The sequence below is a fragment of the Protopterus annectens genome, chromosome 13.part0, assembly GCF_019279795.1.
Source record: "Protopterus annectens isolate FY-2018-M chromosome 13.part0, PAN1.0, whole genome shotgun sequence".
NCBI lineage: Eukaryota > Metazoa > Chordata > Ceratodontiformes > Protopteridae > Protopterus > Protopterus annectens.
The window spans coordinates 1,279,519,334-1,279,540,592 of NC_056747.1; the positions used below are offsets into that span (position 1 = coordinate 1,279,519,334).

General features: G+C 45.0%; 1 protein-coding gene across 1 annotated transcript in view; it reads left to right on the forward strand.

The window, feature by feature from the left end:
• The window catches only part of PIP4K2B (phosphatidylinositol-5-phosphate 4-kinase type 2 beta), a 571,177-nt gene that overhangs the window by 256,276 nt on the left and 293,642 nt on the right, over positions 1-21,259 (forward strand). The window contains exon 4 of the mRNA XM_044055292.1: positions 8,575-8,727. Within this exon, the coding sequence (XP_043911227.1) occupies positions 8,575-8,727 (153 nt within the window). The remainder of the gene's footprint in view (positions 1-8,574; positions 8,728-21,259) is intronic.

Below are 21,259 nucleotides of genomic sequence, written 5' to 3' on the forward strand. Positions count from 1 at the left end.
GGACACAAACACCCAGAGGGCCTACCTCACGCCAGAGAAGCAGGGGCAACTAATCCAATATTTCAGAACACTGGCAAATTGCACCAGGCTAACTGCAAGGAAAATCCTGCAGGCTCTGGGATACATGGCATCTTGCATCTTACTAATCCCATGTGCAAAGCTGCATATGAGAAAACTACAATGGTACCTAAAAAACATATGGTCTCAACACAGCCACAGTTTGGAAACAATAATACCACTAATTCCATGTCTGCAAAAGGAATTTCTGTGGTGGGCTCAAGCATGCCAAACAAACACAGGTCTTCCATTCAGCAAGCCTCAAGCAAATCAAGACATCACAACAGACGCCTCGGACTACGCCTGGGGGGCGCACATGACAGACCGGTGCATTCAGGGCAAATGGACCCAAAAAGAAAAGCACCTTCACATCAATCAAAAAGAAATGCTAGCAGTGATAAATGCTATTATAGCTTTCAAGGACCTTCTACAACCAGGTCAGCTATTGATAAGAACAGACAACACCACAGTTATGTGGTACATAAACAAGCAGGGAGGAACCCATTCATGCCCCCTATGCAGGCTGGCCATGTCACTTTGGAACATGGCCATGGACTTACAAATGGAACTACAAGCACTGTACTTGCCAGGCAAAGAAAACACGCTGGCAGACAACCTAAGCAGGAATATGACGGATCCACACGAATGGAAGTTGCATCCAAAAGTTTTTACAGAAATAATCCAAGAATGGGGAAGGCCAGACATAGATCTCTTTGCCTCTCACAAAAATCATCAATTGACAAAATTCTGCTCAAGGATCTCCCATCCAAAGGCCTGGAGAGTGGATGCTCTCTCTTTCAGTTGGACATCAATGACAGTTTATGCCTTCCCACCTCTTCCTCTGCTGCCCAAAGTCCTATTGAAGACCAGAGCAGACAGACCAAAGATGATCCTCATTGCTCCGGACTGGCCAAGGCAACACTGGTACCCACTCCTGAGGAGCCTGACGCATTCCCCACCATGGACCCTACCTCTAATGCCTCTTCTTCTGACTCCGCACAGCTTCAAAACTCTTCACAGTCAGCTGAAAACACTCAATCTAGCCGCATGGAAGATTCCTTGGCATCACAGCAGGCCCTGCTCTCCAAGGAGGTGCAGGATGTCATTTTGGAGGCCAGAAGACCATCAACTAGAAAAGCTTACTCTGCAAAATGGAAACGTTTTTGTGTTTGGAATGAGAAAAAGGGCCAGTGCCCTGGAAAACTGAATTTACCTCGAATACTACAATATTTGGCTGAACTGCTAAGCAGTGGACTTCGTTCTCCTCCATCAAAATCCATGCCTCAGCCATTTCTGCAGAATACAACACTGATCCACCTTTATTCTCTCACCCTCTATTAAGACAGTTCCTCAGAGGGGCTAAGAATTTAAGACCCCCCAAGAAAACAACCAATACCTGCTTGGGATCTTAATTTCATTCTGGAAAAACGGACTTTGCCTCCTTTTGAGCCAGCTGCCTCATCAGATTTACAATATTTGTCCTGGAAAACAGCTTTCCTTCTGGCTATCACTTCAGCTCGTAGAGTTTCAGAACTACAGGCTCTTATGGCTGTCCAGCCTTTTATCATCTTCCATCAGGACAGAGTTTCATTACGTACCAACCCGTCCTTCATGCCTAAAGTGGTATCCAGGGTAGCTTTAAATCAGGCCATACATTTACCTACTTTTTATCCTAATCCTCAAAACAAAGGGGAGAGATTACTGCGTTTCTTGGACATCCACAGACAACTGCGTTATTATCTGGACAGAACAAAACCTTTCAGAAAATTGGAACAGCTTTTTGTGGCCTATGCCAAGGAAAGTCAATATCCAAACAGACAATCTCAAAATGGATAGCCCACTGCATACATTTTTGCTATTCCTTTCATGGCAAAACTGTACCTACAGGCATTAAAACTCATTCCACCAGGGCTACAGCCACCTCTGCAGCTTTCCTCAGAGGAGTTCCTACCAAGGATATTTTAGAAGCAGCCACTTGGAGTTCTGTGCATACCTTCTCCAAGCACTACAACCTACCATTATACTCCAAATCTAGAGCAGGCTTTGCCACTGCAGTCTTGCAGGGCATTTTGGCTCCTCCTAGCTCCACCTAGTGCCTACCACCCCTTTCTTAGTTTTGGGATTCTACCCATCTGTTATGACTGCAGCTGTATGCACGATGAACATAGTACAGTTTTGTACCTACCATAAATGTAGATGTTCGAGTGCTAATACAGCTGCAGTCCAGGTTTCCCTCCCTCCTTCCCCTCTAGGGGTCTTCTTTTATGGTGTATTTGCTTGCAACTACTGGTCTTTGATTATATTGCATTGCATTATTACATAATTTTATGTATTGCCTTCCTTCTGGGGGCACCTGACATCTGGGGCAAGAAAAACTGAAGAAAATGGCGTTGGCTGGTTCTTTTATACCCCTGTCGCACTGACGTCAGGGAAGAGGCGATGACAACCGACGCCGGACCTAGACTTTGGAATTCGGCCGACCGAGGACCTGCCTGACGGCAGGACAACCCATCTGTTATGACTGCAGCTGTATTAGCACTCGAACATCTACATTTATGGTAGGTACAAAACTGTACTTTGTCAACTTATGTACTGGTACACCCACAAAATGAAGTCATATGCTGGACGTGAACAGTTTCAAGAAGGTTATTTGGCTTTGGTACCTGGCCAGACATCCGGCTTTGGAATGCTAAGCCACAAGTTTTGGAATACAGCAGCAGTCTGTCAGTATAACTGCTACTGTTATGGTAAGTACCTTTGGTTGCAAATTACCTTAGTACATTGTGTGAGCATACTTATTGTAACAGTAGATGGTTGAGTAACAGGCTCATCAGAGTTGTAGTACAAGCTCCTGTTTACGTGTCCCATCTAGTCCAAGGTCTGTCTGTGTCTGCCTCTGTCCCAGCTTCTTTCCTGACTGAAAGGGGCGGCAAATTCTCCTTACTTGACAGTGTTTTCATTTCAGGGCCCTTGTTGTGACTTGGTGAGCCTCACTGTGGAAGAATTGACCATACTGAGGTCTGGATTTTTTCCAGGACCTGTAAGTACACTTGGTGACTTTTTTTTTTAATGCCTCAAAAGAGAACAGTTAACATTATGAACTGCTCTGTCGTTTTACTGCCGAGTGTCTTCATAGTTTATAGATTACTAGGCTAATGGCCCTAGAGCCCTTACAAGCCTAGCCATATTTATCCTGGATTGCCCCAATTGTCTGTGGCTAGGTGAGTGAAGTTTGCAGAGGTAAGGGTCTGTGGTAGTTAATACCTACTTATGTCCAGAAGGGACATGGGCACCAGCCCAGGAGTGAATTTGTGGTCACCCATCCGTTGATCTCTGTTTCGTTTGAAGAGGGTCAGGGAGGGGCACGCACAGCACTGTACCTAATGGTGAGGGTACTCGTGCAGCACTGTGCCTAAAGATGAGGGTAATCATGCAGCACTGTGCCTAATGGTGAGGGTACTCATGCAGCACTGTGCCTAATGGTAAGGGTACTCGCGCAGCGCTGCACCTTATGGCGAGGGTACTCACACAGCACTGTGCCTAATGGTGAGGGTACTCGCGCAGCACTGTGCCTAATGGTGAGGGTACTCGCGCAGCACTGTGCCTAATGGTGAGGGTACTCGCACAGCTGTACCTGAGGGGGAGAGTACTTGCTCAGCTACACTTTATGGTGAATATACTGATACAGCTATGCTTTGTGGGGAGTATGCTCACAAGACTGGACTGTAGGATGGGGTTTTGGAACTGTCATTGACCTTAGAGGTCTGAGGCATAACCACTGCTTCTCTCTGCTGCCTATTATGATGCCAGACGTTGTGCTAAAGACCAGTGTTATTGTTTGGTTTGGTTTAATTTCCCTGTCCAATCTGCAGGACATGTAAATGTATCATTCATATGCCTGGGTTCGTCTGTCTCGAAATTGTACAGATAGCTTTGCCTGTTTCACATTGGATGTTTTTTTTTTTTTTTTACTCCACACTTTGTGGTTTTCTGCCACCCTCTCACAGGCATATTATTTGGCTGTCTGCTGTTTTCTCCATGTGTTTACCATTGTGGCCAGGGTCCCTGGCTAAATAAAATCCTCAAGGGTATGACCACTTATTCAGTGAGCACATTGTTAAATACTTAAATTATGAGATGACTTTAAAAGTTTGCTTTGTATTGTATATTGTGGATTAAAGACACTTTTGTAACGTTTGCATGCTTCCATCTCTTAACCTTAGAACCTGCGGAGGGACCTGCGGAGGAGGGGGACTGTACCATGACTCTGCAACCAGGGAGTGGAGTAGATGCAGCACAGTTGATTCTGTAGTTGACTTCTACAGCTGACGTATACAAAGATGGGTGATCCTACCCATCCCATGTGGTGGAGTCCATTCAAGGCCAGAATCTCCTCTGACTTGTGGGTCTGTGAGTATTTAAGCCCCCCAACACATGGAGGACATGTTAACGAGTACTGCCTGTATGCCTGGCCTAACCCTACTCTAATTCTCAGTCTCTAGTAGGGCATAGAAATGGCCTGCCCCTCACAGCATGTTTCCTCCTCTGCCCTCCCTTCTAAACAGAGGTGAACAAGGCATAGCGTCGTCATTTCCCCTTTACCTGTGCAAACCCCTGCAGGAGCCCAAGACATTAATTGCGCCTGGGTCAGATAAAGCATTACAATGAAGTAATAGGCCAGCTGAACAGTTCTGCAAAGTAGTTGAGCTTTTTACGACTTTTCTGCAAGTAGATGGAAGGTATTTGTGCATCACAGTGCTTTATCATTCCTGCACTCTAGGTTTACAACCGTAGGCTGAGTATCACCATTGCTTTTTTCTCAGATAGTCCCTGGAAGCACTCCTCACTTTGGAAGATGCTGACAACTGTGCAGTCATTGAGACTTGGTTCAAGACTGCATAGAGCACCAGGCTACTATGCCTACCACATGTTCAAACCTGAAAACAAGTGTCAAAGAACCAAAGGTGGAGGTGTATCCATCTTCATTAAATCCAAATACACCTTGAGACTACTTAAACAGTACGCCTCTCTGGAGCTACAAGTCCCCCACCATGAACCAAGAGAAACACACCAACAACCTGGACTTGCTGTAATCACTCCCTGTGTGGCTAAACACTTTGGTCTTGGGAAAGTTTGATTATCCGTCCATAGATTGGACAACATGCACGAGTACCAATGCAATCGCCCTGAGGTTCCTAGACTTTAATTCAAATGCTCTGGAACAGTCCCACAAGGGTCTCGAATGTCCTCGACCTGGTACTCACTAGGATTGGGTGTCACTGCACTACCCTACCCCCTGTATGTTTCCCTCCCTGGTATGGTCAGACCATAACTCTGTCTCATTTGAAGCAAAGATCAGACCTGACACCCCCACAAGAGCAAAAAAAAAAAAAACTGAAAAATTTCTCCAAAGCAAACTTTAGCATACTAAGCGAGGGTATAAAAAGTTTCAAATTCCTTGCTAACACAGCCAGCAATGACTCCTATGCAGAGACGTACACAAATGCTCTGTATAGACTCGTCTGTACCTGTCAGAATCAAAACCAGGTCCTCCCGAAGAAACAGGCCACCCTGGTGGACCGCAAGTATAAATAGGTTATATAACAAAAGGAAGAAACTGTTATCTAAGAACAAGAAGGAACTTACCCAACAGAGGAAGAATATACTCTCAACAGCTTGAACAAGCAAATCAGATGTCTTGTAAAGTTCTCTAAAGCTAATTATGAGGCTAAATTAGCATTTCTAGCTAAAGACAATCATAAGGCCTTCTTTAGCCATGTGTGAAATCTTAGAGAATGCCCAGCTATGTGCCGAACTGATTGTGGATTATACCACTGAACCTGAAGAAATTGCTAACCTGCTGGTGGACGGATTTGGTGCAAACTTCACCCCCTCTGTCCCCACCAGACATACCCCAAAGCATCTCTGTCACCAGCCCACTACCTAATATTTCTAAAGAGCAGGTCATATTCATCCACTCCAAGGCCAAAAATATGGCCTCGGTGAGACAAGATAACATCCCAGGCTACTTACTAAATAAGCTAAAGCGAGACTTAGCAGAACTGCTTGACGCTGTCTTCAACCATAGCCTGAGCACTGACTTTGTTCCAGCAGAGTGGAGAACAGCAACAGTAATCCCCCTACACAAAGGACGTCCATCAGCCGACCCTGTAAAATATAGACCTATAGGCCTAACCAGACTTATCTGCAAAGCTGTGGAAAGAATTGTCATGGACCTTATCAACCAAGGATATAGGTGACCTCCAAGTTCTTGACCCTGCCCACTTTGCCTTCGTTAAGGGCAGGTCTTGCTTATTAAACCTAAGGAACTTTGAGAATGTCATCATAGACATGGATGAGAGCAAAGTATTACATAATGCCTATCTTGACTTAGCCAAGGCTTTCGACACAGTCACCCATCCATCTTTTGTGTACATCTTTTCTGTGTCCTGAAGTTTGTCTTCTGGAAGACATTCCTGGAAGCCTTTCCATTCTCTGTAGATATCTGAGTGGTATGGCTGGTTGTGTTGTGAACTTTATTGGTTGTTCCACAAGGAGTGGGTACCTGTAAAGACCAACCAGTGTTTTCTTCCAAAGGAGGAGTCTTGACCTGTCCTTTGGCCATTCTCTTTTGCAGAATCCTGTGGAAAACCTGTCCCTCGCATTACTATTCAATGCTAGTTGTTCTGCTTTAATTCTGTGTTCTCTGTCATCAATTAGCTATCCATCTGCCAAGGGTCATTCCACTTGGGGGGAAGGGAATGGCAGTAACCAGCTCTATGGCCTGTTTCAAAAATGATTACATGGACTGTAATTCAATTCCCCAAGTGATGTGGACATCCTCCAAGAAGTCTCACCCAAACAAATGGCTGGTTTCAGAAACATGGCCTCAAGCAACATGCCAAAAAATGCATCATCATCTCCTTTGGGGGGAGAGTGATGTCATATTATTACATTAATAACAATGTCCTAAGCATGCAATCAGTCGTGAGGGATTTGGGCACCCAAGTTGATGGCAACCTGACTTTTGACCACCATGTTGCTTCCGTTGTATGGAAAGCTTACTACATGGCCCACCTCAGAAGTAAGGGTATCTCATGAGGGACAAGGAGGACATAACATCCCTGTAGTCTTCCCTTATAAGGCCAATTATTGAGGACAATGTCCCTTCGGCAAGAACCTTGCAAAGCACATGCAGCAGCTGGCTTGTCCACAGAGGTTCCTCACCAGGAGAATCCAGGGCCTCAAACATCTACCCTACACAGATAGGCTAAAAACCCTGTTCCTCTACTCAATTTCGTACAGACTCCTCAGTAGTGACCTGTGTCTGGCATACAAAGCAATCTCAGACCCTGCCTTGATGGGACTGCTGCATGTCTGCAAGTTAAGCTCCACTTGAGTAACCACACATGCGGCCTCAACCTGGTTTGTGACATCAATGGGACTTGTTGGTGGGACAAATTTGTGTCCCAGAGACTCCCTCATCTGTGGAATAGACTCGCTGTCCACGTCAGGCAGAGTCCTCTTTACCCCTTTTTAAGCACAACCTGGATAACTGGATGGGAAACAGAAAATACACCCCTGGGATTCCACCTGTGTCCCTGCTGGACTGGGGCTTTGGGTGCTGACTTGTCTACACATGGGCTAAACTCTTGGCTAGGCTTATAAAGGCCTCAGGGCCAATAGCCTAGTAACTTCCTATGACTCTGGCCCTTGGGCTTTGGGCACACATTTCACTAGATATCAGCTGTGGTCCTGCACATGAGACTGGTTTCAGGACTCAACCATCTAATTTTTTTTTATTTAGCCTGCGTTTCTGGGGATGCTGCTTGGAATTCCACTAAGTTGTCTTCCAACTAAATCAGGAGCACTCAGAGTGAAATATAACAGACACTGTATACTTATCAGATCAGCTGATCTATGAAAATGTCCACTACCATGAGTTCATCTTACTGTACCTGTGGCTGGGGTGGGGTTTCCTGTGTCATCGTTGTAGCAGAAGTTGCATCTATGAGGATTGCAGGCCTGAGAGTGTTGTATCCTCTTTTCTGATTTGCTTCCAAGTGTTTTTACCCAATTTTCAGATTCTCAAAAAAGTAGGGTTCTGGGACAAAATGCAGATTCTTATCTCGGGTGCAGGGATACCCCACTGTGGATTGGGGAGTGAGGGGGCACACATGCTGTGAGTGTTTGGGCTGAAGATCAGAAATTAGAGCTAGCCACCAAGAAGGTACTTGGAGGACTGCCAGAATGATTATCCCCTGCAGTGCGTTTCGTTAACTGATATGGTGAATACTTGCATAGCTTTTCTTTCTGAAGGGGGGAAAAAACAGAATAATAAATTATGTTGGAGACTGCATTGACATTAATGTGTTAGAACCCAACACAGAGGAGTGACAGTAGTGCACTTTTAGGTAGAGGCCTAAACAGTTTCCTTCATTTTAGTGTGGACAGTTTTATTTCCTGTACATTTGTTTGTAAAGCGTTTCTGATTTTTATATTGTTTTTCTTTTGTAGTATTCACTCACACGGAGTGCGCCGTTAAACAGCGACTCTCAGGGTCGCTTTGGATATCGTTTCCTTACGTCTTTTGATCGAAGATTTATTATTAAAACGATATCTAGTGAAGATGTAGCCGAAATGCACAACATACTGAAGAAATATCATCAGGTGATTTATTTTAATTCTGTGTTGTCTGTACCCAGGAATCCTAGCATGGCTGCATTGTATCAGTTGTCGTACACACTTGTAGAATGATTTTTGTCAGGCTTATTATGGGGTAGCAAAGCTGTGTATCTGTAGATAGTAGATAGGACAGTTCTGCTTTTTAATAGGAAACATTGTAGTGGCATTAAGTCACTGTTAGGCCACATGTGTGCCTTTAAGAACTGTTGACCCAAGGAAAACGTATTTTAAGAGGGTGCACTAATGCACTGATAATTCGTTGAATCCAAGAAAATTTTGTAGTAATATGAATTAATGTTGTAAAAAGCATTTAGATGTACATTTTTTTTAATTATTATTGAAAACGTTTGTAATCTTCCTGTTTCAACGGTTGAGTCGTTCAGTCCTGAAGACAGTGGTGTCAGTGCTCTGCTGACCTCCCTGGCATTGAGCTACTGTAGTATCCTAGGTGGAGGGGACATAGTGTCCATACACGTGTGCATGCTGCAACAGGTGGCTGCAGTAGCTTTTACCCAGAGTACACTCTCACGTATACACTTCTTTAAAGAAAGGGAAATGTATCTCAGATAGAAAGCTCAGCATGCAAGTGCTTTATTTGTTAAATGGGTAGAACCCACTAAGCACAGTCTTATATTTCTGAACACTTTGCTGATTTGTTAGTATGACGGTGCTTAGATTCAAATACCTTAATAAAATGTTTTCTTCTTTTTTGTGCCCCCCCCCCCCGGCAGCTGGACATCAGTGCAGTGAGCCTAGGTTGCTTCCTCCCAGGATGATTGAGCTGGCATGAGATGCTCACTCCCATCTTCCCTGGTCCAGTCCCTCAAACACCCATGCTGCTAGCTGAAACCCAGCCATTCTAGGGTTTAGTGAGGGCTTTTTCCTATGGGATGGACAAATACCTTAATAAACTTAAATGTTTTTTTTTCCCCAGTTGTCAACATAGTGTGCACCATATAGGATAAAACATCTTAGTTGTGTGCATCTTTTTTCTGAGCTATACTTACAGATTTTGAACAACTTGTAATACTGCAGTTGCTCCATAGTTGCAGATTTTTATTACAGGTGTATTTAAGGTTCGAACAGATGTACAGATTTGAATGAAACTGGTATAAGAAGAAGGCAGGTGAGGTCATGATAGCTGGATAAGAGGCTGGCATTTGTTTTCAAAACAGTGTCGTACAGCGAGTGTTGTACAGGGAGCCCATAAAAATGTCAATGCATGTGCTTCCTGATGGCAAACAGTGGTCTGCATTGTGCGAGTGCCTTGACATCTTGTGAACATAAAGACACGTGGCAGAAGGAAACCATGTCCAGCTGATTTTGCTTGAGGAAGCTAGCCAATATGCGACCGTCTCCCTCCATTCTTATTTAACAGTCTTGTATGTAACCATGTGTTCTTTTCAAACATCCTGTCTGATCTGCACCTGCCCCTTCCCTTCAGACTCCTTATCCCCTAGTGCTTCTCTCCTATTCCTTTCTTTCTCTGTGTGCACCTGTTCTTCCCTTTGGAATCCTTGTCCCTAATGCATCTTTCCTTCTCCTGTCCTCCTGTCCTGTAAAATGTTCAGCATCCCCTCTGCTCCAGCCTTTGTGTGATGTACAGCTATTCCTCCTGTTCGTACTTCCTGGCTTTTGTGTGGCCCATATGTATAAGCTGCTCCCCTTCACCCTTTCTGTACCATGTTTAACTGCCCACCCCTTTATGCACCCTGTTTCCCAGCCAACATGGAGATGCCTGTCCCTTTCACACTTGCATGCTTCTCACTGATTTGTGTCCCTCCTCATGCTCACTGGAGTAACACCCTTTATAAACATCCCAGGGATGAACTGTTTGTGGCTTCGCTGCCTTTTCAGGTCCCTCCTCATGCTCGCTGGAGTAACACCCTTTATAAACATCCCAGGGATGAACTGTTTGTGGCTTCGCTGCCTTTTCAGGTCCCTCCTCATGCTCGCTGGAGTAACACCCTTTATAAACATCCCAGGGATGAACTGTTTGTGGCTTCGCTGCCTTTTCAGGTCCCTCCTCATGCTCGCTGGAGTAACACCTTATAAACATCCCAGGGATGAACTGTTTGTGGCTTCGCTGCCTTTTCAGGTCCCTCCTCATGCTCGCTGGAGTAACACCCTTTATAAACATCCCAGGGATGAACTGTTTGTGGCTTCGCTGCCTTTTCAGGTCCCTCCTCATGCTCGCTGGAGTAACACCCTTTATAAACATCCCAGGGATGAACTGTTTGTGGCTTCGCTGCCTTTTCAGGTCCCTCCTCATGCTCGCTGGAGTAACACCCTTTATAAACATCCCAGGGATGAACTGTTTGTGGCTTCGCTGCCTTTTCAGGTCCCTCCTCATGCTCGCTGGAGTAACACCCTTTATAAACATCCCAGGGATGAACTGTTTGTGGCTTCGCTGCCTTTTCAGGTCCCTCCTCATGCTCGCTGGAGTAACACCCTTTATAAACATCCCAGGGATGAACTGTTTGTGGCTTCGCTGCCTTTTCAGGTCCCTCCTCATGCTCGCTGGAGTAACACCCTTTATAAACATCCCAGGGATGAACTGTTTGTGGCTTCGCTGCCTTTTCAGGTCCCTCCTCATGCTCACTGGAGTAACACCCTTTATAAACATCCCAGGGATGAACTGTTTGTGGCTTCGCTGCCTTTTCAGGTCCCTCCTCATGCTCGCTGGAGTAACACCCTTTATAAACATCCCAGGGATGAACTGTTTGTGGCTTCGCTGCCTTTTCAGGTCCCTCCTCATGCTCACTGGAGTAACACCCTTTATAAACATCCCAGGGATGAACTGTTTGTGGCTTCGCTGCCTTTTCAGGTCCCTCCTCATGCTCACTGGAGTAACACCCTTTATAAACATCCCAGGGATGAACTGTTTGTGGCTTCACTGCCTTTTCAGGTCCCTCCATGCTCGCTGGAGTAACACCCTTTATAAACATCCCAGGGATGAACTGTTTGTGGCTTCACTGCCTTTTCAGGTCCCTCCTCATGCTCACTGGAGTAACACCCTTTATAAACATCCCAGGGATGAACTGTTTGTGGCTTCGCTGCCTTTTCAGGTCCCTCCTCATGCTCGCTGGAGTAACACCCTTTATAAACATCCCAGGGATGAACTGTTTGTGGCTTCGCTGCCTTTTCAGGTCCCTCCTCATGCTGACTGGAGTAACACCCTTTATAAACATCCCAGGGATGAACTGTTTGTGGCTTCGCTGCCTTTTCAGGTCCCTCCTCATGCTGACTGGAGTAACACCCTTTATAAACATCCCAGGGATGAACTGTTTGTGGCTTCGCTGCCTTTTCAGGTCCCTCCTCATGCTGACTGGAGTAACACCCTTTATAAACATCCCAGGGATGAACTGTTTGTGGCTTCGCTGCCTTTTCAGGTCCCTCCTCATGCTGACTGGAGTAACACCCTTTATAAACATCCCAGGGATGAACTGTTTGTGGCTTCGCTGCCTTTTCAGGTCCCTCCTCATGCTGACTGGAGTAACACCCTTTATAAACATCCCAGGGATGAACTGTTTGTGGCTTCGCTGCCTTTTCAGGTCCCTCCTCATGCTCACTGGAGTAACACCCGTTATAAACATCCCAGGGATGAACTGTTTGTGGCTTCTGCCTTTTCAGGTCCCTCCTCATGCTCGCTGGAGTAACACCCTTTATAAACATCCCAGGGATGAACTGTTTGTGGCTTCGCTGCCTTTTCAGGTCCCTCCTCATGCTCGCTGGAGTAACACCCTTTATAAACATCCCAGGGATGAACTGTTTGTGGCTTCGCTGCCTTTTCAGGTCCCTCCTCATGCTCACTGGAGTAACACCCTTTATAAACATCCCAGGGATGAACTGTTTGTGGCTTCGCTGCCTTTTCAGGTCCCTCCTCATGCTCGCTGGAGTAACACCCTTTATAAACATCCCAGGGATGAACTGTTTGTGGCTTCGCTGCCTTTTCAGGTCCCTCCTCATGCTGACTGGAGTAACACCCTTTATAAACATCCCAGGGATGAACTGTTTGTGGCTTCACTGCCTTTTCAGGTCCCTCCTCATGCTCGCTGGAGTAACACCCTTTATAAACATCCCAGGGATGAACTGTTTGTGGCTTCGCTGCCTTTTCAGGTCCCTCCTCATGCTCACTGGATTAACACCCTTTATAAACATCCCAGGGATGAACTGTTTGTGGCTTCGCTGCCTTTTCAGGTCCCTCCTCATGCTCGCTGGAGTAACACCCTTTATAAACATCCCAGGGATGAACTGTTTGTGGCGTCGCTGCCTTTTCAGGCCCCTCCTCATGCTCACTGGAGTAACACCCTTTATAAACATCCCAGGGATGAACTGTTTGTGGCTTCGCTGCCTTTTCAGGTCCCTCCTCATGCTCGCTGGAGTAACACCCTTTATAAACATCCCAGGGATGAACTGTTTGTGGCTTTGCTGCCTTTTCAGGTCCCTCCTCATGCTCGCTGGAGTAACACCCTTTATAAACATCCCAGGGATGAACTGTTTGTGGCTTTGCTGCCTTTTCAGGTCCCTCCTCATGCTCGCTGGAGTAACACCCTTTATAAACATCCCAGGGATGAACTGTTTGTGGCTTCGCTGCCTTTTCAGGTCCCTCCTCATGCTCACTGGAGTAACACCCTTTATAAACATCCCAGGGATGAACTGTTTGTGGCTTCGCTGCCTTTTCAGGTCCCTCCTCATGCTCGCTGGAGTAACACCCTTTATAAACATCCCAGGGATGAACTGTTTGTGGCTTCGCTGCCTTTTCAGGTCCCTCCTCATGCTCGCTGGAGTAACACCCGTTATAAACATCCCAGGGATGAACTGTTTGTGGCTTCGCTGCCTTTTCAGGTCCCTCCTCATGCTCACTGGAGTAACACCCTTTATAAACATCCCAGGGATGAACTGTTTGTGGCTTCGCTGCCTTTTCAGGTCCCTCCTCATGCTGACTGGAGTAACACCCGTTATAAACATCCCAGGGATGAACTGTTTATGGCTTCGCTACCTTTTCAGGTCCCTCCTCATGCTCACTGGAGTAACACCCTTTATAAACATCCCAGGGATGAACTGTTTGTGGCTTCGCTGCCTTTTCAGGTCCCTCCTCATGCTCACTGGAGTAACACCCTTTATAAACATCCCAGGGATGAACTGTTTGTGGCTTCGCTGCCTTTTCAGGTCCCTCCTCATGCTCACTGGAGTAACACCCTTTATAAACATCCCAGGGATGAACTGTTTGTGGCTTCGCTGCCTTTTCAGGTCCCTCCTCATGCTCACTGGAGTAACACCCTTTATAAACATCCCAGGGATGAACTGTTTGTGGCTTCGCTGCCTTTTCAGGTCCCTCCTCATGCTCGCTGGAGTAACACCCTTTATAAACATCCCAGGGATGAACTGTTTGTGGCTTCGCTACCTTTTCAGGTCCCTCCTCATGCTCGCTGGAGTAACACCCTTTATAAACATCCCAGGGATGAACTGTTTGTGGCGTCGCTGCCTTTTCAGGTCCCTCCTCATGCTCGCTGGAGTAACACCCTTTATAAACATCCCAGGGATGAACTGTTTGTGGCTTCGCTGCCTTTTCAGGTCCCTCCTCATGCTCGCTGGAGTAACACCCTTTATAAACATCCCAGGGATGAACTGTTTGTGGCTTCGCTACCTTTTCAGGTTTCCTGAGTCTCCATCTTGAGTGCTCATTGCTGATGGTCAGGGTGGCCTAAGAGGGGGACAGGATAAGCAGGACGGTTTACTTCTCTGCTGTATAGAGGCTTGGTGCTCCTAACGGTGTCTCTCACCGGTCTTGTGCCCAGGCTGCCCCGACTGGTGCAATCCTGACTATCTATATTTCCCTCCGTGATCTTTACATCAGGAGGACCTTTAATTTTAGTGACAAACTGCTGTTCAACTTGTAAAATAATAAAAATGACAAAACATGAGATTCTGTTTATTAATGAACAATGAATCTTTCTGGTACCTTGGCTGGTGTCTTCTGTTTTTATGGAAAAATTAACACTCGTGGTGGTAATCGTTAAATAAAAAGTCAGTCAAACAATCCGTCAACACATAATTTCTGTCTTAGATTCATGGACACTTTGTATGGCTTGGCTTCTAAAGATCCTCATAAATCAATAGCCTGATATTCCCATGAATAGCCGTTATATTTTTGTACAAATAACCAAGAGGTGAGAAGTGCATTTATATGTTCCTATCCATGAGAGACACGGGTGCTAAACCAGTGGTAAATTCATGACTACTATGTGGCTGCTCTATGTTGAAGACCCTGTTGCTTTCTGTTATGCTAGAGTGTAGACAAATAGGTTTACATCTCTGTCGTTTGCAGCGTGCCAGTTTTGGGATTTCCTTCCACTCTGGAAGAAGAATGTGAACCGATCACAGGGAAGCACTAGGAGCACTGCAGAGTGCTGGCCAGGGTACCAGACAAGTGAAGGGATTCAGGACTTTCGTGCTAAATGGGTTCCTGGCGATCAGCGAGTACTGGCTGCCAGGCAGACAGTGCTGGTAGGACCCTTACTGTTGTTTAAGAAATCATTAATGTTAATGGAGAAGGGTTGGTTTAATAAGGGAGAATCGGGCAAGGAATGTTGGGCATCATGGAGAACGAATGAGCATGAAGAGGTAGAATGGGCACTGCTTGAAACTGTCACGGGTAACATACCCAAAGTGAGAGTCGAGGAAGAGCCTGGGGGGGGGTTGCAGCTTTTTTATTTTTTCTTTTATGTAATGACTTTCAGATTAAAGAAAGTTAAAACAAGGACAACGGAAAGGGTTAGACGAGCAGGGCTATAATCCCAGTTAAGTGCATAGGGTTACAATAGTACATGGGGAACCAGTTTTTAAGACAGATCACAGTAATTGTTACATGGTTTGTCAAACAGGTGCAAAATTAGAGTAAGGCCTAGTTAACATGAGTTCATAGGTTGGTGCTAGGCTACTGGCGGCTAGGGCCTATACAAGCCTAGCCATAACAATTCCCTGGATATTTCTTCCCACAATATTTACTTCCCTGGACTCCTGTCCAGCAGGGTGACTGACGTGATCCCCAAGGTGAATTTCCTATCTCCCATCCAATCGTCAAGTTTCTTTTTGAAGGGGGCCAAGGAAGCGCTCTCCTTGACATGTATGGGCAGTCTATTCCAGAGTATGGGGAGTCTCTGGGTCAGGAACCTATACACCAGCATGTTTTGTTCGTTGTGATGACAAGGTTAAGATCCCTGGAGCATGTGACTCTGACGGACTGGGATTTCTTTAAGTGGAGCATGTCCAACAGGTCAGGGTTTGACATGGCCTTGTATGTTAAGCAGAGATCGCCTCTGAGTAGACGATATGCCACAGAGTATAGCTGGAGTTTTTTTAGATGGTCAGCATAGGGCATCTGCTTTAGGCCTGTGATTCTTTTAGTGAGGTATTTCTGCGGCCTTTCCAGCTGTTGCAGAAGTCTTGTGAAGTACATACGTACTCTATAATGGGTCTAATGAGGGATGTGTACAGTGGGACAATGACCTCCTTTTTTCGGGATAAAAAGCCCTTAGTGATGAGGTGTGCCGCATAGGATTTCCTGACTGTTGTGGCGATGTGGTTATCAAAGGTGAGACCACTGTCCACCTGTGTCCGTAAGTCTCTCATCACACTTTAACTGTTTAGTGTACTGCCACCTGTGTGGTAATTCATGGGTACATGTTTTTTCCCAAAGGGGATAACTGTACATTTCTTGGCATTAAGCTTGAGCTCATGGCTCTGGCACCAAGCATCTGTTTCTGTAAGGCCCTTTTGTAGAATATCCACATCATTTAGGGATTCAGTAATGGCTCCCAGTTTGCAGTCATCTGCAAACTTTGTTAGCCAGAGTCCCTTAGTGTTGGCCTGTACTTCAGAGAAGTATATGACAAACAAGAGCGGTCCCAGGACTGAACCCTGAGGTACTCCACTTGTCTGGAGCTGGATTTGGAGTCTGCTACTTTTACAGTCTGGGTTCTGTCAGTAAGCCAGTTGGCAACCCATCGAGTGATGTAGGGATTTATGCCCAGCTTAGTAAGTTTATCTATGATTCCGGAGTGGGAGGTGGTGTCAAAGGCCTTGGCGAAGTCCAGATAGGCTGTGTGGACTGCCTTACCCTCGTCCACAGCTCTGGAGACTGATTCGAAGAAGTCATTCAGGTTCGTGAGACAAGATCGGCCCTCACAAACCCAAACTGGGTGGAGTCCAATGTTTGAAGGTTGCCAATGTCTTTGTTTATAAGTTCCATGATAATGCGTTCCATGCCCTTGCAGATCAGGCTCATCAGACTGATGGGGACGGTAGTTCTCAGGATCCAAGGTGGATTCCCCCCTTGTGGAGTGGGATAACTGTAGCTGTGCGCCACTCAGTGGGTACGAAGCCTGAGGTGAGGCTATAATTAAACATGACACTTAGGTGAGGTGCTAGTTCAATTTGTAGTTCATGTAGTACACAGCCCGGGATGTCATCTAGTCCCATGGATGCTGTATTCTTAGCTTTGGAGAGTGCAGTTTTTACTTGTGTGGCCGTGATTACCGGAATTTGGCAATCTTTTAGTATTGAGATGGGCCCTTTAGGGGGTGAGAGGGGGGGTGAAGTTGGCACTAAATTGATCTGCCAGGATATTGGCAATGTCCTTGGGATCAGTATATTTAATGCCATTCTGTTGTAGCTCAGAACATATCTGAGCATTGCCATTTAGATTCCAGACATAACTATCGAATGCCTTGTGGTTGTCCTTGGAATCTTTGGCAATTTTATTTTCGTAACTAGCTTTGGAGGATTTTATGAGGGATCTCAGCTTCTTACTGAGGCTGGTGAGGCAGTTTTTTGCATCCTGGCATTTTCCTCTTTTCTGCAACAGTTTCTTTCTTCTGTTGTAAAGTTTGTTTATGGCAGGGGGCCACCAGATTGGCTTCCTTTTTTGGAGGAGAGCATTTTTGGTTCTGTTTGGGATGGCATGATTCATGCATGAGTGGATGTGCTTGTACATTGCCTTAGTGTAGGATTCAGCAGTCGAACTTTCAGCTCCCGTCTCCATGGGTGTCATGAAGTTTGTCACTTCAGACTTGAGTAGCATGAAGTTGGCTTTGGAGAAGTTTTTTATGGAGTTTTCCTTACTGGGGGCTGAGGGTGGGATGTGGATGTCAAGGGTGATTTGCTTATGGTTAGACCTGACCAACAAGGAGGTGTGGAACATCGATTTCCCATGTTGGTAATGACCAGGTCTAGGATATTGGAGCCCCTGGTGGGACAATGGATTAGTTGATCCAGGGCGTTGGAATTTATGAATTCCAAGAACCGTTGGGAAAAGGTGTTGGTACCCGAGTAGTTTTCCCAGTTAATGGCAGGGTAGTTGAAATCACCCGGTATTAGGGTGCTTGGTTGTATCTTAATATTTTCCAGTATGTTTAGAATGGTGTAGTGAGAATCTTGGGGCATGGTGGGGGAATCTGTAGCAAGCTACAGTTTGGATTGCAGTCTTACCTAGTGTTTATTTTATTTATTTATTTTACATTTGTTGACCGGGATAGTCCGACTGGATACATGTCCATTTTCAGCGGAGTCCCGGGGAGAAAAGCTCCAACAGGTTAAAATGACATATAATAAAAGACAGAAGACAGTAAGCCAAAGGACAGGAAACATGTACATAGAGAGATAACAGTGCAGCAATAGAAGTTACATTTGATTACTTTCATTGTATACAGGTTAGTAGACCCTTAGTTGACTAGGTCCTTCCTAGTCAAAAATTGCCCATATCTGTGCAGAATTTCTCATGGTAATCTTAGTCCGGGTTCATACAAGGACATATCCAATGCGATTTAAGGTGGATTTCTAGTCCTTTTTTGAATAGAGCTAGTGATGGTGAAAACGTTAATTTATTTGGGAGAGAGTTCCACACCTTTCCGATGACATTAGAGAACAGTCTGTCCCCACCTATGTTATGGGCCTTACTTGTTTGTATTTGGAGTTTGTCAGATAAGCGTAGAGAACTAAGGTTGGTGTAGGGGGTTAGTATGTTTTTTAGAGCAGGAGTGTTCTCTGGGTGTTGCAGGAAATTAAAGGCTGCTAAAGTTGATATTTTGGAGAAGATTCGGGAGTTCTAGCCAGTCAAGTTTTTTCAGGTTAATACAATGGTGTGTTCTGTAGGGCAGGGCAGTGATGAATCTGGCAATGTGGTTATAACAAGTGGAGAGACGATTTAGGTCTGATTTATTAAGGTTAGAGAGGATGGGGGAGGCATATAGTAGTGTGGATAGAAGGTGTGACCGGGCAGTGGCTAGTCTAGCGGCTGGAGTTAGGAAGGTTTTTAATCTATATAAAGATCCTAGTTTTTTGTTTACTGTTTTAATAGTTTGGTTAATGTGGGTGTCAAATCGGAGTTTATTATCTATAATTACTCCTAGTAGTTTAGTATTTGTAGTAGGAGAGATAGTAGTTCCGTTATTGGATTGGATAGTAAATTGAGTGAAAGGTGTAGGGTTAGTTGGATGAAAGAGAAGTAGTTGGGTTTTTTTTGGGTTTAATATGAGGTGATGGTCTGTTAGCCAATTTTCAACTATGGTAAAGCAGTGTTGGGTGGCTTTTAGAAGGTTGTCAAATGTGGGATTGGAACAGATGATAGTAGAGTCATCTGCATATTGGATGCAGGTGGCTTCGGGGATGGCTGAGTGCAGGTCATTTATGAATATAGAGAAGAGAAGAGGTCCTAATATGGACCCTTGGGGCACGCCAATGTTGTTTGGTAGTAGGGATGAGAGCTTGTTCTGCCATATAACTGCTTGTTGTCTGCCTACGAGGTAGTCCTGAAACCAGTTTAGGACATGGGTGTCTAGGTGAAAGGTTTCTAGGGTTGTGAGAAGGATCTGGTGGTTTACCATGTCGAAGGCTTTTGACATATCCAGAAAGAGTGCAGAGGAGATGTTTTTGTTGTTCCGATGATGGTTGATTTTTTCGGTAAAAGAGAGAAGGGCAGTTGTCGTGCTATGGTGGGGTCTAAATCCATGCTGACATTCAGTTAATAACTTGTTTTGGATGAGATAGGACATTAGTTGTTTATGCACACACTTTTCCATTATTTTTGCAAGTGGAGATAAGATGGCTATTGGCCTGTAGTTTGAAAGTTCAGTGGATGTTCCACCTTTATGAAGGGGTATGACATGAGATATTTTCCATATTGCTGGGATTGTGGACTCACTAATGGTTCTGTTTATTAAGATTGATATGGGGTAGGCAATTGCGTCTGCAGCAATTTGCAGGTATTCTGCTGGTAGAAGATCAGCTGAGAGGGTAGTTGGCTTTAATTTTTTTAGTCGGGTTCGAATGTAATTGGTAGATATGGGTTGTAGATTGAATGATATTGGGGGTTTGGGTGTGGTGTTTTTAGGGTGGTGGAGGAGCGGGTAGCTGGCTAGCTAGTGACTGAATGGTTTCGGTGAAGAATATATTAAAGTTGTTCGCTACTTCTTCTTGGTTCTTATCAGATAGAGTTTCTGGGTGGGTGTGGTGGATTTTCCTGGTTGGAGAAGTTTGTTCAATCCTGCCCAGAACTTTGGGGTTCTTTTGGTTTTGTTTTGTAAGTGGTGAAAGTAGTTTTTCTTGTCTAGAGCAGTGGCCTTTTAGTTTCGTTTCTTATTTGTTGGAAGAAGACTCGATCTAATGGTGATTTGGTGGTACGCCACTTGGTCCATGCTTTGTCCCTGCGATTAATTTTGGTTTTGGTCTCTGTGGTTAGCCAGGGTGCTATGTGGGATTTGATTCTAGATTCCCTTTTTGGAGCATGAGAGTCCAGTATTGCGAGGAATGTTTCATTAAAATATGAGACTGCCTCATCTATGGGAAGTAATTTAAATTTTGACCAGTTACAGTATTTAAGTTCTGTGTTAAATTTGATTGGGTAAATTTTTCTTATTTCTGATCGTCTGTACACTGGCCCTAGCATTGGTTGTATTATTTTTCAAAATGTATGTTGGCAAATGGTCACTAATATCATTAGAGAGTACCTGGAGTATATTTTAGGGGGTCCTCCTTGACAAGCATCCAGTCAAGTATGCTTTCTTTTTGCTTATTATTGCCTAGCCTAGTGGTAGTGGATATAATCTGAGTAAACCCATAGAGATTTAAGGGGGTATGATTGGACTGGAGCATTGGTTCCAATCAATGTTGACATCTCCCAGGACAATTGTTTCTTGTGGGTAGTTGTTGTCTATCCAATTTAGAATGGTTTCTAGAGTTTCAATATTGTTCCCTGGGGGTATGTAGATAACTACTAGGTTTACACTCTTTTGTTTATTTAATTTTATTATCAGTGCTAATATTTCAGCGTTAGCAGTCTGTGGTGGTTGTTTGGGGTTGGTTATGATGTTTAGTGTATTTTTGTACAGGACAGCTATTCCACCTCCTTTTTTCTTTATACGGTCAACTCTGAGTATGTTAAACCCAGGTGACATTATCTGATTATCTTTGGTTGATGGTTTAAGCCATGTTTCCGTTAGACACATGATGTCAGGTA